We start from the raw sequence: 15854 nt of genomic DNA, 5'->3' as shown, positions 1-15854 counted from the left end.
TTTGTTTTTGTTGTTTTTTTTTTTTTAACAAATGTGGGCATTTCAAAAACCTTAGGTGACAGCACTGTGAAAAGGTGAGCATATTTCTCTCCCACCACTCAGGTAAGTGATTCCTACTACCCCCACAAGACATTTATTTCTAACACCACTCTTAGGCTGATTCACATGCAACACTAATGCCAAACAGCTTTCACCAGCTGGAAGGCTGCAGCGAGACACGTGTACCTGCGCCACACTTCCAAGAGCTGCTTTCCACACAGCTACATTTTCTCTCTGTCCTTACTCCCACATGTTCACCATCAAGAAGCTGACACACCACACACTTCATGAGGTCGTGACTATGGGACAGTCATGCCTGCTATAAAAAGGATGCTACACAGCCAGTGACAAAGAACCTGGGGCTTTGCAGTGGCAATACTCTGGACTGATGCACAATATTGCCTAAATTTGATTTTCAGTCCCACTGGTGCTGATGGAAGTGACTTTGGAAGTCACAGCTAAGCAGTCTGAACTGAACTCTCTTTTATCCCTCATACTGTTGCAACAACATAAATAAAAGCAAAGGCTTCCACTCTCACAGCCATGGCTACAGCTGGTTATCAGCAGCAAATTCCTCATCTACCTGACCAGATACAAAGCTCCTGCAACTTGCAGCAGTTCAGCCAGGAGGATTTTAGCTTATTCCAGTCTGTGACAAAGGTGTCCAAGGAAACAAAATCTGGAAGTAATCTTGGCTGGTGCCCAACAGCAAAGGCCTCACATAGTACAGGCAGCATCTTTTTCCCATTTTAAAGAGTGCCATGAGAGGCAATGCTGTCCTTACCTAGATCTCCCAGATAAACCAGACATCGGTGACAGGCCATCTGTGCCCATTCCATCTCCTTCTCTGATGCAGACACGGGTTTCTTGCAGCCTATGAGCAAACACAGAATCACTTAGAGCACTGGGTGGGTGGAGGCTGCTGGGAACATACCAAAGCTGCCCACAACTCTGTCCAAGACACCCAAATCAAACCCCCCACGGTCAGACCTCACTGTTGGCTGTGCCAATAGAGCAGCACTGGGTCACTCTTGTGAAAATGTGAAAAATAAATGCAGAAAAATACTTCCAGACTGTGCTGTTCACCCACTTCCCCTGGATTCCCTTGTGATGGGGGCAGTGCATGTCACCGCACCATCAACAGTCACTGAAACCACGTCATGTAGACCATCACCATGTCTACAGAATCTGCCAGAGAGACCTGGCTCCCTCACCTGAGAGGACAAAGGACAATTCCTGTTCATATGATTGTGTGATCACATTAAACAGCACTAAACACAAGTAATAAGGCTGATTTCATTAGCATGGCTAATGAGGCCTTTATGGGAGCAGGCACACATCCCTGGAAGCCAGAACAAACTCTGTGCACTGGCACTGGGCAGGAACACATAATGGGGACAGAGCCTCTCCAACACTGAAGATGGAAACAAACTCATTGCCTCAGGACCAAGATGCAGATGTAGGAGTGACCAGCCAAAAAGGAAAAAAGCTAAAACAAGAAAAAAATAGGACAGAAATCTGTGCTGTAGGCAGGGCAACTGGAGTCAGTTAGTGAGAACTGCCTCTGGACAACAGTGCCTTTGCAGTGGGCTCAGAAGGGCAACCAAGCTGGTAACAGGGCTGGAAGGCACAGGCTTGGATGAGAGGCCACACTCTTCAGGCTTGTCTAATTGGAGGAGACTGGGGGATACCTCACTGCTCTCTGCAGCCTCCTGAGGAGGGGAAGGTTTCTTCTCCTTGGCATCCAGTGATAGGACACATGGAAATGGTTCAAAGATGCATCAAAGCAGGTTTAGATTGAACATGAGTAAGTCTCTCCTTACCAGAGGGTGGTCACACCCTGGAATGAGTTTCCTGGAGAGCTAGCAAATGCCCCAGACCTGTCACTGTTTAAGAGGCATTTGAACAATGTCCTTGACAACACACTTTAACTCCTGGTCAGCCCTGAGTTGCTCAGGCAGCTGGATTGGACAATTGTAGGTCTCTTCCCACTGAGACAGTCCTGTCTATTCTATAGTAAACTTAGAAAAAAAGAGCAATTCAGGCACTGGAAAGTGTCAAGCGCAACAGAGGAAGGCTGACAGAGGAAGGCCAGTTGACCTGAACTAACTGAAGTCATCAAACATGAGTCAGTTCCTGGGAAGAGCACATCCCACCTGCCCCTCAGCCAGCAGGGCCACAGTTCAGCCAGGAGGCAAAGGCTGCTGTGTCTGTACCTCCCCTCCAGAGTGTCCACTGCAGCTGGGCTACCAGCATCATGGACTCAGGCTGGCTTCAGTCCTCCTGCTACCAATGACTCACATCTTCTGGAGGAGAAAGTTCCCTCAAGCAGGAATCTCGAAGAAGATTTTCAATCAATCTAGTCTGCACTCTGCTTCCCTCCTGGCTGAGGCTAGAAGGGTGGACATGAAATCTGAAGGCTACAGAGACCAGTGAGGAGCTGTTGCCACGTACCAAGAGGCATTGTACAAGCCACACTGTACAAATACACAGCCTGAAATCTGTGTCCACATACACCATTGGACTCACCCTCCCTTTTTTTGCTCTGAATCCTCTTGCTCCTATTCATATAACCATGAAGCTGTGCTCAAACCTATCTGGTTTATATGAGACCCTTCTAGATCCATCTTTCCTGGACAGGCAAAAGTTACATCTCTACTCTCCAGTTACATGTTAACCTGCAGCATCCTTTTAAATGAAGAGGCCAAACACACCAAAAAGCCTGAACAAGGGGAGCCTTTCATATGCAATTACCCCTCAGGGTATAAACCCACCTGGAATGTGCATATTGAGGATTTATTAATTCTGCAGTACTGACATACATTTCTAAAAAAAAACAGTTGCCAAGAACATCTGCCTTTTAAACCAACATTTTGAAGCCAATAGCGATACCATCATTTCTCAGAACTAAGAGTAGGATCCCAGCAAGTAAAACCTTCTTTTGCTAAAGACCCACTAACTTCCCTTAGCCAGGTGCTGCCTTACTGTCCCCTGCCAACTGTAAGCACATCAGTTAAACCCTTGCTAACACAGCTCACAAAACAGAGGCTCCATTTCTCCCCTGGACACCCTCCACAACAGAAACATGCACCCTGAGGCCATTGAGTACAGCCCTAGGCAAACAACAACAGACCATTACAAGGTGCAGGGAAATCTGAGGGGAACTAAGGCCATGCAGAGGAGACATGGGCCAGCTAACATAAACTACAGGGCCCTCCTGTGTTCTCAGTCCAAGATTCAAAAGCCATTTCAAAGCCACACAGTGAAGAGGCACCAAAAAGATGAAGAGTGTCTTACATCTAGTGAACAGGCAAATCTATTGATTTCAAGAATGTATTCCCATTTGTCTGCTTTAACTAAGCTTTTAAAAACATTGTATATAGCCAGCAGTGCTCTTCAGTTTTCCATAAAAATCAGCCATCACCAGATGTTACTAAAAAATTTTCTCACTGTTTTCTTCCTGTTAGAAACCCTTCTTTCTTCCCTAATTTAGTATTCTTAAAAAAAAAAAAGGTGCCATAAAGAAGAAAGCATGACAGTCTGTTCTAAATTAAGACCTAAGACCTTGCTAATCAAGGGAAAAAAAAAATTCCCTTGAATGCTGAAATAAAGATAACAAACATGGATTTGTGCAAGGGGAAGTCACCTGTAGGGGATTCAGCCTTGCCCATGAACCAAATACCTTGAGCACAAACCTATAAGAGGGTCCGTCACGTGTGTCCAGTCGATGCAGCACTGCAACTCCAGCTGATAATGAGACTGGATGTAGAGCAGGAGGTGCTGGTAAAATCCTATGCCAGCCACCAGGTGAGTCCGGTATGCACACTCCAGGGTGCTGCGGCTGTGGATGTGCTGGGAGAAGGAAAAGGAGCACGTTAATGCAGCCTGGGGCACAGTTCAGGCTGGGCACCCATGATGTGTACTGAATGTGAAGCAAGACAGTGGTAGCTCAGCTGTAACTGGTTTTGCACAGCTCTGTAGCTTCTCCTGCTCAACAGTGTTCTCTCTCGTGGTATTTACTAAGGGCCAACATCAAGGAGAAATACTTCGAAAAACAAAAAAATACAGTCAAAGTATCTGGTTAGAGCACCTTAAATGCACCCAGACCCCTGGAAAGCTCATGGCATCAGAGAGCACTGAGGATCTTCCAGTCATCAACTCTTGTAAAAACAATCAGTATTGATAAAGCCTCATAAAACAACCACTCTGCCTGGAGAGATCTGTCTTACGAAGAAAGGAAGACAAAAAATAAGCAAATTCTATAGAAACGCCTTCTGCAATGGCAGGTCTCTCAACAGTATGTTAGTGCTCAATTGCCCACTGCCAGAAAAAGGTACAGGGCAGCTCCATAGGAATTTGAGAGTGCCCAGCTGCCCAGCTTCCCACCTTGGGCTCAGACCACAGCTTCTCCAAGCAAATGAAGCTTTAAACTTCATGTCATCCACTGCACAACCAGAGACTTTCTCATGCCAGAGCCACAGATACTTGCCTTTTTATTTGTTTTAATGAGCTGGATAACTTCATAGTAAACCTTTCTCCAGAGCAGTTCTTCTGCTTTTCTTCCATAATCCACTGGATGCAGGAACATCAGCTTCACGCACAGCTCCCGCAGCCTGGGACAGAGAGTAAGAGCATTCTCAGTGAGCTGCTGCAGCCTCAAACACAGCTACCACTACAGAAGCACAGAAGAGGAAAATCTGAATCCATTACACTGGCTGAGCCAGGCCATCTGGTGACAGTACAGCTTGGACCACTCCCACACCAGAGCACCAGGAAAAGCCACATACTTAAACCAGTGCCCCCTAGCTGGCCATCAGTGATTTCCTGAAGTGCAGTAATAACAAGAATTGGCCTGACAGCTCAAAAAATTAGTAAGAATAATCCTCCTTGCTCAGCAACCCCTAAATCTGTTAAAGGATTTTACACATGTGTAAGACATTTCTGCCCCCCAGTTTTTATTACAGGGAAGGAATTGGCCAACACAAACACAATTCATTTGTATCAATGACATCCAGGAAAGCCACCAGCCATGGACTGCACTGCTCAAATAGAGGTCTGAAATCCAATGTCTGCCTCCAATACCTGAGAGGATCCCAGATCAACAGACACGCTACAAACCAAATAAACATTAAAACTGCACATTCAACAGCTCCGCATGTTGCTTCACACGGATTTTCCCCAGTCAAACACAAAGCACAAGCACACTGCTCAACTTACTTGTTCCTCAGGCTGATGTTCTCTGGCTTGAACACGTCCTGATAAGCTGCCTTATTGCTAAGGATGAGATCCAGCCGGTGCACAGCCTCAACCACTGCCCTGCATGAGAATACAGAACCAAGAGTTTTAGGACAGCAGGTCACCTGGGATCACTGAAGATCAGAGGTGTCTGCAAAGAACCACACTGGACTATTCAATCCCACTGTCAGCACACTGCCCTGTACCACTACACCACAGTCACTGATCTCCTTTTTGCACTCTATTTGAAGAAAGTTACAGAATGCAGAAACAAGCAGAGTTACATACATTATAGGCATTTTTCTGCAGAACAGTGGTTTAATCACCACTTACCACTGCCTGTCTGATCAAGTATGTCAATTATTTCTACAGTTGCAAAATCAGAAATGTCTCCGGACATTTTGGCAACCTCAGCAATTAAACCTGCTATACCAACACTCTGATTAAATCAAATGTCTTAAACTCTTTGATTAAAAAAATAGATTGAATTCTAGTAACTACTAGTTTTGATAGGGTAAGTTTTAATGGTATAAGAATCAAACCTCCACCAATTCCTGTTTCCTTACCAACCTGCCTACAAAAGAAGGCAATACAAGTATCTCATTTTGCAAAACTTCCCCAAAGTCACTACCGGGATTCACTAGTTAAACCCTTAAAGTTCCCTCAGTGACAGGTAACAGATATTCAAACCCAACCTAAAAAAATAAATTTGTTCCAAAGTTTTCTCTTCTGAAAGCCAGCCAAAAGAGAGAGCAAGTGACCTCCAAACCTCTGAGCCGCACAAAAAAGTACTTTGGCCCAAGACCCTCCTCCGGAAGGAAGAATACCACACTGTGTGTGAATCTAAAGCACTCAGAATTTGCAGCTGTGAACAAATCAAACCACAATTCTGAATGCTGCAATGAAACAAACCCAGGGACTTTCAGCACCATTAGCGCTGAGCCTCATCAATAGCTCAGGGACAGCTCAATAAAGCACAATAACCATCAACCCCTCCTACACAAGAGGTCACCTCCAGCACTACTCCAGCCTTTGCTCCAACTGTACCCAAGGTCACCAAACCCACTCCTGAAGTTAACTTTCCCTAGCTCTTCTTTAAGCAGTACATCTCTCAAGCCATCAGCTTCCAAACCCCAGTCGTCCTTGTTCTCCTCCTGAGCTTCATATCTACCCCACCCACTGCCATTCCAATACCTGTCCCACTGTGGCTGCTGAGCCTGCTGCACCCAAGAGCTGCTGGTGCAAGGAGCTGAAGACAAATGCAATGCACTGCAAACACAAAAGAGGAACAGAGCGAACTCCTGCCAAACAGAGCAGTGAGGTGCTGCAGCCAGTCTGCTCCTCCTCCTGAAATCTCCATCACCTGCAGTTCGGGAACTCCCTTATCACACTCACAGCACCACGCAGTGACTGAGCCTGCTACTCCTGCACTGATGGTGGACAAATGGAGCACAGGGCACGCTCAAACCAAAGCCTGCAAGCCCATGTTCAGGCAGGCTGAAACCACCGCCACTGCCTTGAAAATGAAAGATATTACTGCAAAGTAACCAACAGTTTCCTATGGCAGCATCTTCCCAGCAAGGCCAATCTCTCTTCACAAACTCACTACACCCAAAGGAACCTCCCTGAAAAAAGCCCCAGCACATTCTAGAGCTCACAGAGAAAATGTCCCATCTCTTGCTACGCCACAGAAAGCCTTTCACTCAAGGTAAAGAAATCTCACTTGTTTCTAGTAACCACAGAAATTGACAGGAAAAGGGAAGCGGGGGGAATAGAAGCATCTCATGCAACACCTTGGGAGAGCAGAACACCATAGATTTGAACGAACTTCTTCCTGAATAATCACTAAGAAAATCAAGGAGATAGTAAGAATCACACAAAAAATCCTGTTACATCCTTGACATCCAGCCCCCCCTGCTCACTCCCCTCTCTCTCATACGGCCCTGAAGGGCATTTGCAAACTCTGCATACCTTCATAGCAAGAAAAGAAGCAAGTAAAACACATTTTGATTTACAGGTAATAGGCACTGAGTGTGCAGCATACAGCCAAGCTCATATTTGGGTTGGGACATTCCTAAAAGCCCCTCAGTTCAGCTTCCCCACAAAGCATCGGCAATGTGCATCTCCTTACTGTAGCCTGCACTGATGTCCTAGCTGTGGCACTCAAAGCCCCTCCCAGCACAGTAGGAGCTGACTGGCTTCCAGTCAGCAAAGGGTGACCAGAGGAAAGGGGAACTGCTGGTTCATTTGATTCCCAGAGAGAACTATAGGAAAACTACAATAGTTTATTCCTGACATAGGCAGTAAAGCAGGTGTAAAATAATATTCTGTGAGCACTGAATCTCAGCTGCGTGTGTCTGAAACAAGTGCATGCATCCATGACATCCAATATGGGAAATGATCCCAGTGGCCTGCCAAATGAGAAGTACAGAAAAGTTTCCTTCTAGGGACAGGCTGAGCAAGGACACCAGAAGGTATTTCACCTTCCCCTCAAGGTGGCCTGGAGGGCATCTGCCATACAACCTAATTTTCTACAACAGCCCATGGATGGGCAAGTGCACACACTTGGTATTTCTGCTGAAGCGTTGCCTTGTCCACGTAGGCCCTATGGTGCTGCTGGAAGAGATGGAGGCAGGAATAAAGCAGAATTTGTGACAGCTCACAATTCCCTATCAAGATCTCACATCTGTGGTGCTAAGGAAAGAGAACTTGGTGAGGACAGAAGAGACAGGAGCTAGCCTCACTCCAGAAAGGCTGGGAAACACCAACACAGGTGCTATGGACCATGCACTGCTGGAAATGCACTTCAACATCTGTGCCCCGACTGGCCTGAGACCACGGGTTGAACTTTCCCTAGCAGTTAAGAGCACAAATCCTGTCCCAAGACCCATTTTTCTACCCGCTGTGTTTAAACCTTGCTTTCAGACAGTGCATTTGAGCCACAAAGGAGGCATATCAGATGCCAGTCTATTAAAAGAAACAAGTACAACACATGGTGCCAAACAGGGTGGAAATAGCACAATGCCAAGTACTCTTGAGCCATACACTGATCTGTCCCTTTTCCTCTTTGCCATTAACAGACTGGGATGGAGCAGGACCGCAGAGAGAATTATTTGTCCCCTCTGTTTCTTTATTTAGTACATCACTAAGAGCCACAGTGTCTGAGGAGTAAGACATTCCTCAGAGCAAAGACCTGCAAGTCATTCATCTCTGCTCTGGCATGTGTCGGACCACAAATCACACTGTCTGGAACAGGCTCCACGCAGGAACAGCAACACTGAGTCTACAAGCTAATGGTTACCCAGAAACCTGTAAAATAAACCTGGTCACCTTACACTACAACATGCATTGTAAAAGTGCACCCATGATAATGCAGTTGGCACATTCCAAGGTGAAACCTGGAACTATCGATCTAGGAAGACTTGGAAAAGATCAAAGAGTACCCTATGAGTAGCAATGGGCACCCTCATCTCTGAAACGACACTCAACAGCCAACTTGCTGCCCAGGACCTTGGAGACTCAGCTCAATTCCCACAAGCTGACAACATGCTAATACCATGGGATCTCAGTTTAGAGCTGGGACTGTGAAATTCAGGCATCTGTGACTCAAAGGCGCCACTTAGCGTGACAGTCAAGAGTTCTCAGAGACCACAGTCACGATACAACAGGCTGCTTAGAAGGCAGGAAACTCCCACCTCACGCTGAGACAGAGAACTGACAGGAGATTCTTAAGGTGGAAACTTGCTCAAAGAACTGTCAGCTACAGAGATGGAAATTTGTGGCCACTGCAGGTACCATAAATCCTATGCTAAAATCATAATGCTTCCTCCCAGCTAAAGAAGAGCTGTCCCTGCAGGAGAGGGGTGGTTCTTTCTCTGCTGTAAAAATGCTCTAGTGGAACTACATGCCTTATTCTACTATAAAAATTCAAACAGAAAACAACCCCTCCTTTGCCAGGATGACAATCCCTCATCTGGCCACAGGCCATTCATTCTCTTGCCAGCTGCAGCAGAACGTGATGTTCCACTTGACAGGTGAGCTGAGCAGCACCAGGAAAACAAAGCAGAACAGGTCTTGAACCACGACAAAGATGGTTTCAACAAAACGTGTTCTGCTTTGCAGGCAGAAGCACAGACATCCTGCACATCCTCCCCAGCCCTGTCCCACACTCCTTGGGCAGGCACAGTGCTCTGCTGCTCCAGCTCAGCCTCCAGCTGACATGGCTGAGATCACTGCAGGTGTCTCAGCATGGCAGCAGACAGAGCTCCACAGCCCGAGGTGCTCTGGGGCAGGACCATGCAGCCCATACCTTCAGCACATTGAGCCACTGGATCCTACTTCTGACCTTGCACAAAGAAAAGCAACCCACTGAACCTCCAAAGTGCAGGAATGTGCTTGCACTGAGTACATTGTGGAAACAGAGAAATAACCACCATCCAAACGTGCAGTTACTGGTGGGGATTCCTGGGCACAGATCCTGCCAGTGGCCCCAGCAGCAGAAAAAGCCCTGTCCTGCTGTAGAGGAGGGCAGTGAGGTCCCACGAGGTGAAATGACATCGCCAATGTCACCAAGATGAAAAGAAATGGACCCCCATGTAAAATTCATCTTTTGTCTCCATCACATCGCTCATCTTTGAGACCCAGAGTTGCTGCTGGAACTCCTGTGGATCTGCTGTACTAACAGGGAACCTGAGCCAGAACAGAACAATTCCTGGGCTGCCCTCGCAAAGTAAGTCATGAGCAGGGCAGAAGGGGCCTGAGGTCACCAAGGCCAGTGGGAGTGCCCTAATCCTCTTCTCTGATGCCATTTCCAATGTATGGTGTTGAAATGTGGGACCAGAGTCCCAGGGAGTGCTTAACTGGAGAGAACTGCAGCTGGAGATGTCCTGCCCTCCACACAACAGCAAAGTGCCCTGGCTCACACTGCTGCTCATCACACTCTCTTCTCCAGCACTTCTCATGTAATCCCTGCCTACTGCCAAAGCCAGGGACACCCTCTCCAACCCCCCCCATCCCTGGCTGACCCCACATCTCACCCCTATCCCATTGTATCCCAACGACTCCTTTCCACTCAGCCCCCACCATATTCCCGGAATCACACAGAACTCCTTTTTCTATCTCACATGTCCTTACTCATTACCCTGTCTTACCCCCGACCCCATTCTAACTCTCCCACCTACCTCGTTCCCCCATCTCTCTATTCTCCCATCTTGCCTGGATCTCCCACAGCTCCTTCCCACACCATCCCTTGGTCTGACTCATCTGCCCCGAAGCCAACAGATTCCAATAGACTCCTTTTCCCCAGTGCTCTCCTTCCACGAGTTGCTTATCCCCTCTGGACCTCATACAACTCCTTTCCCCACACTCCCTTTACCCGGTCTTCCCTAAACCTCCTCCTCCTCTCCCTCTGCACTATATCCTTTCCCTGGATTTCCCAACTTCTTTACTTCAATCTTCCTTAAATTCCATCACCTCCTTTCTCCATCTTCGCTGAACATCCCACCAATCCCCTTCGCCCTCGTTCCCCCACTCTCCCCTGGATTCAAGAGCACCCCTCCCTGCACCGTTAATCCCTGCTCGATTCCGCCATCTCTTTCCCCAGTCCCCTGAATCGTTCCCTGACGACTGCCCCATCTCCTTTCTTTCCATCTTCCCTATATGCCGCCAACCCCTTCACCCTGAGGCTCCTCAACCTCTCCCGCCCAAATCCCCTTCCATCCCATCACCCCAGTCCCCGCCGGACCTTGCCCAACCCCATTCTCCTTCTGCTCTCCTCGGGCACCCCCTGTTACCCTCCGTCCCCAGATCCTTCCCCGCCCCCTGAGTAACCCCCCGTCCCCCTCCGCGATGGCCCTCCCCAGCCTCATCTGGAGCCGCCCGGGCCCCTTAGCGACACCGGCTTCCTCCAGTGTCCCCTAGTCCCCTCCCCTTCTCGGCCACTCCATCCCCTCTGGTCCCTCTCCTTACCGATAGAGCCGCTTGGTGTGCAGCACCTTGGCCTCTGGCTCGCCGCTCTCGCCGGCAGCCCCGCCACCCTGGCTCATCGCGCCCGCAGCGGGCCCGGCCCGGCCCCGCGACCCCTCAGCACCGCCCGCGCCGCCGCCGCCGCCGCCCCCGGGCCCGCTCCGCCGCCATGGCTGCCCCCTGTCCCTCGCTCCTCTCGCGAGATTTCCCGCGGCTGCGCCGCGCCGGGCGGGCAGGGCGGCGGCAGGGGCGACCTCGCCTCGCGAGAACCAGCCCGCGCGACAGCCCGCACTTAGTGCTGGCAACATGGCGGCGCTGGCGTCACCTCGCTTGAGCTCGCCATAGCCACGCACTTGGTGCTGGCAACGTGACGGCGGCGGCGTCAAATCAGCCGGGACCGAGTCCCAGTGCAGGCCCGGCGGGAGCGGCAGACCGGGCAGGCCGGAGTTCCCCCTGCCCAGATCGAGGAGTGCTCGACCAGAGTCCCCCCGTGGCCGTGGGACCGGGAGCGGGGGGAACAGCGCAGGAATCTCTCAGCACTCTGGGATCCCGCCGTGCCGGGGGTTCCCCAGGGACCGAGCAGGCATCCGGGCGGCTCTGCTGGTGCCACGGCTCTCAAGTGGTGTCTTCGTGCTAAATTATCTGTCTTCAGGCTGAATCTTCTCACCTTTTGTAAACGTAACTATGCCGTCGCATAGCTTCTGTAATAAAAGTTGCTCAATAAAATAAAAAGATTCCGTATTACAAGCTTTGTTAGGTTATGCGACATAAGTATTCATTAGGTGTGCATTAGACGGGTTTATGTAAATTTTTCTGTATAAAGGCTGTAACTTTGTGTTACCCTTAGTGCGCTTGATTTGTGGAAAACTCTGCCTCGCAGAATAAACAAGGACTGACTTGTCTGTCTCCTTTCTAAATTCTGTGTATGTTTAGAGAGCTGTTAGCAGGCCCAGAACGGCCCGGACAGGGATCCGGGGGTCCCCTGCCTGGCACTGGAGATAGCGCCGGGGCTCGCCCTGTCCCCGCCGCCTGGAGCCCGCGGGGCCCCGGCCCGGGACGGGACGGGAGGAAGGTCCGCCCCTCCGCCCGCCCCACCTGAGCTGGTTCGGCAGGTTTGGGGTGGAGAGGCGGCCGGGAGAGTGCTGGAATTCCACAGGGTCCCGGCAGAGCTGCCCCGTGGGCCTCATGGCCCCTGGCCTCTTCCCGAGTGAGTGCTGCAGCGAGGGGAGGTGGTGCGGCGGGGGAAGCGGGGCTGCGGGCTGGGAGCAGCGCTGGGATCCGGGATCTGAGCGCTGGAGGGGCGGGAGGCCCAGGAAGCTCTTCCAGCCCTACTTCCGTGTGTAGACCTCGGAGAAAGCCCCAAGTACCTCCCTGCCTCAGTTTCCCCACACCTGTGGCCAGGCCCAAGGCTCCTTCTGAGGGTGCAGGGTTGAATGTACTGAGAGGAGTGAAGGGGCAATGTTCATTGCAGAAGACGGGCAGAAGACCCAGGACAGGCCGAGAGACAGGGTTCCCCTAAAGGGTAACAACCTAGGAACTCTGCCTGTACCTCCTGCACCCCATGGAAGGGCACCCAGCAGCCCCTTTTGCCCACCCCGCATCAGGCAGCAAACCTGAGCCATGCTGGCTGTAGCCAGGCTTCCCAGAAGCAGCTAGATCACCTCTCCCCACGGCTTGGCTGGTCCTGGCCCAGGAGCGAGCCACAGAGGAGCTGGTTGTATCATCCAGGCTGTGGCCAGCCAGAACCCCCAGGATGTTTTTTCAGTGGAGGAAGCAATTCCTAGGCTGCCCCATTTTGCGGCCAGATCTGCACCTCCAGGGTTCACCCTGCTCAGGACAGTACCTGACCCTGCTGCCAGGGGCCAAAGCATGAGGACACCAGGCACTGCTTTCCTCTCCTAGTGCAAAGACAGGTGGGTGGTGGGGGCTCCAGGGGTCCCAGTTTGCTCCCCACTTTGTCGCTGGGGCTGTGCATGTGACGCCAAACTTCTCTTTTCTGATGTAAATTTATCTGTCATCTTTCTCCTGGTCCAGGGTGAAAGCAGAAAGGACAGGAACTTTGTCAGCTCTGAACACCACAAGTGCAGGCAGAAGTGTTACCAGCCCCCAGCTGCAGCCCCAGCAGTGGGGAACTGGATGCTCTCATGGCTGCTGTGGACCCTATCCTGCCCCCCGAGGAGGTGGCCCTGCTGGAGATGGGGAAGGTAGTCCTGGACAAAGTGCCACCAGCCCCAGATGAACACCTGGGGGACCCTGATGCCACCTTGCCATGGGACCGGTGTCAGCACAACACCCAGGACCAGTCAGAACTTGTGGAGACGAAGAAGCATTCAAGTCCTGAGGAGAGCCGTGAAGACCTAGAGGAAGCTGTTCCCACATGCCCCACAGTCGAGGCTGAAGATGAGGAAGTCCCCCAGCTGCCTGTGATGGCAGCCCACGTCTTTGTCCCCATCGACCCCCAGTGCATCGAGCAGAGCCCCTTAAAGCAGAAGCAGCACCCCACCCCATGGTCTGGGGAGGAAAGCAGGGGGAAACATGTTCCCTGCAGTGACAGGCCCAGTAGCCTCCGCCACAAGCAGGTTCTCCTCCCCCTTGGCCCCTCACGCTACCAGGACCCACTGGGCTTTGAGGGGCGCATGACCAAGCCCCCAGCTGAGGGCTCGCAGTGCCCATGTGCCAGGGACTGTGGCATTGATAATCTCAAGGCGGTGGCATCAGTGGCAGGGGCCCTGCTCCTCTGCCCTTGCCTCATCTATGGGGCCTACGTCTTCTTGCCCTTCGATGCCCCACTGCTGCCCACCATCAGCGCCCGCCTGGTCTACACATTGCGCTGTGCTGCCTTTGCCACCTTCCCCATCGTCCTGGGTGAGCCATGGGCTGGGGTATGAGCACTTTGCTCCTGCTTTGGGCTGCATTAGCCCTGGGGCTGCAGGAGCAGAGCTGGGGTTCTTTGTGGCTCTGTTGCTCCCATCAGGAACAGCAGATGGAATTTTTCTCCTCTCTGTGCTCTCCAAACCCCACCGTGGCTTCTCTGGGCACCCATGCAGTCTCTCTCTTTGTTCCTCAGGAATGATTGTCAGCGCCATCTCCCGCCTCTGCTCCTCTGCCCTGGAGCCCTTTGGAGAGCTCCAGCGGGAGGTAGAGATCCACCGCACTTACGTCTCCCAGTCCGTCCACCTCTTCATCCTCTACTTCTTCAACATGGCCGTGCTGGCCACCTACCTCCCACAGGAGCTCCTCAAGCTCATCCCACTGCTCACAGGGCTCTTTGCCATCTCCCGGTAAGTGGCTCCTTCACCCCAGGGTGCTGTTGGGCTCTGTCGGTGCCAGCAAACACCGTCCCTTGGAGCAAACTCCGACCCTGGCAGCACCTCACCAGAGCCAGGAAGGGTTCCTCTTCCTACAGCAGCCATACCTGGGAAATCCTCACTGGTCAGAACCACTGAGTGCCAGCCCCATAGCATCACCCTTGGCTGAGCCTGTACCCTCTGCCTTCTCCAGGTTGATTTTCTGGATGTCCTACGCCATTGGCCGCTCCTTCCGTGCCTTCGGCTTCAGCATGACCTTCCTGCCGCTCCTGGCCATGCTGCTCTGGAACCTGTATAGCATGTTTGTCCTGGAGCCTGAGAACCTCCTCTCTGTGGCAGCGCCGACACCCGAGGGCCACCCCAAGGAGAGCCGAGCCAAACTCCGGCACTGGGGATGAGGGAGGCCAGGAGATGGGGCACCTGGACTCTAGGAGTTTGAGCCCTGCTTAATGCCCTGCCTCAAGAGTTTTGCCAGCACAGGGATGCTGGCAGATCCAGCTGGGCCCCTGCTCCCTGCCTAGACACATTCATGTTTTCCTGGGCCCACGGAACCAGGCTGCAAACCCTCTGCACCAGGAGACTCCTACTGGAAGGTGAGAAAGGTCCAGAGCATGTCACAGCAAGCCCTGTTCCCTGGGAATGGGGTGGGATTTGCTTCCCCTCCTCCTGGACCCAGCTTTGCCCAATAAAGTTCTTACCAAGCAGCTCTGTGGCTGGTTTGCAGAGGGTGAGTTAAATTCTCCACAGAATGACTCAGAGCTTCTCCTTACAGTATGCAATCATCCAGCCTCAAAATTATGCCTCCCAGAGGGAAAAAATGTTTCCCCGAGACTGTCCCTCTCCCAACCCTGTGAACCACTCCTGGGTCCCTGCATAGCCAGTTTCACCCTTTTTGTCCCTCCTCTTCCTCCTGGTGGAGGTTCAGCACCCAATTCACAAACCAGTTGGTCAGACAGGAGGGAGGAATCCCTCCCTAGGGAGGGATGCAAGGAGAAGCCAGGTTGGGTGACATGGCGCCAGGTTTGCCACCGCCCAGGCCCAGGGATGGCTAATCCTCCTCAGGATGGGTGCTGAGCCCCTATTCTGCAGACATGAACAGACCCCTGGGATTCGCATGTCTTATGGCCTCAGTTCTCAGTCATGACCCAAAGCAGTCAAAAATCCACCCAATCCAGGAAAAGCCACTCCAGCTCCAGATCTGCCAAGTATCTGTCTTGTCCCATCTCCCATCCTGCAATGCTGTATCGCAGGAACAGTCCACCCACACCAGAGAATGGGAATCAAGGACCTGAGGGATTGGAATGAGGC

At 51.4% G+C, this 15854-nt stretch overlaps 2 protein-coding genes across 2 annotated transcripts in view; one reads left to right on the top strand and one right to left on the bottom strand.

The window, feature by feature from the left end:
* Positions 1–12109, bottom strand: part of SMG5 (SMG5 nonsense mediated mRNA decay factor) — a 31634-nt gene extending 19525 nt beyond the window's left edge. The window contains exons 1-5 of the mRNA XM_066337990.1: positions 11242–12109; positions 5257–5355; positions 4529–4652; positions 3735–3891; positions 824–913 (exon numbers count right to left, since the gene is read on the bottom strand). Coding sequence (XP_066194087.1) covers positions 824–913; positions 3735–3891; positions 4529–4652; positions 5257–5355; positions 11242–11546 — 775 coding nt within the window. The 5' untranslated portion in view covers positions 11547–12109. The remainder of the gene's footprint in view (positions 1–823; positions 914–3734; positions 3892–4528; positions 4653–5256; positions 5356–11241) is intronic.
* Positions 12110–13274: 1165 nt separating this feature from the next.
* TMEM79 (transmembrane protein 79) lies at positions 13275–15548 on the top strand. The gene is made up of 3 exons (XM_066337960.1): positions 13275–14103; positions 14306–14519; positions 14740–15548. Exons 1-3 carry the CDS (start codon positions 13383–13385, stop codon positions 14942–14944), a joined length of 1140 nt encoding a protein of 379 aa, XP_066194057.1. The 5' UTR covers positions 13275–13382; the 3' UTR covers positions 14945–15548.
* The last annotated feature ends 306 nt before the right edge of the window (positions 15549–15854 follow it).

This window comes from Sylvia atricapilla, chromosome 30 (assembly GCF_009819655.1).
Source record: "Sylvia atricapilla isolate bSylAtr1 chromosome 30, bSylAtr1.pri, whole genome shotgun sequence".
NCBI lineage: Eukaryota > Metazoa > Chordata > Aves > Passeriformes > Sylviidae > Sylvia > Sylvia atricapilla.
Note: the sequence above shows the minus strand (reverse complement) of the source record. Positions and strands in the feature narration are given on the sequence as shown.

Excerpts from the sequence above, each read along its gene's own strand:
- TMEM79 (XM_066337960.1), top strand. The coding sequence starts at position 13,383 with ATGGCTGCTGTGGACCCTATCCTGCCCCCCGAGGAGGTGGCCCTGCTG. Across the intron at positions 14,104-14,305 it reads CACCTTCCCCATCGTCCTGG|GAATGATTGTCAGCGCCATC; the intron begins GTGAGCCATGGG and ends TTTGTTCCTCAG. Across the intron at positions 14,520-14,739 it reads GGGCTCTTTGCCATCTCCCG|GTTGATTTTCTGGATGTCCT; the intron begins GTAAGTGGCTCC and ends TGCCTTCTCCAG.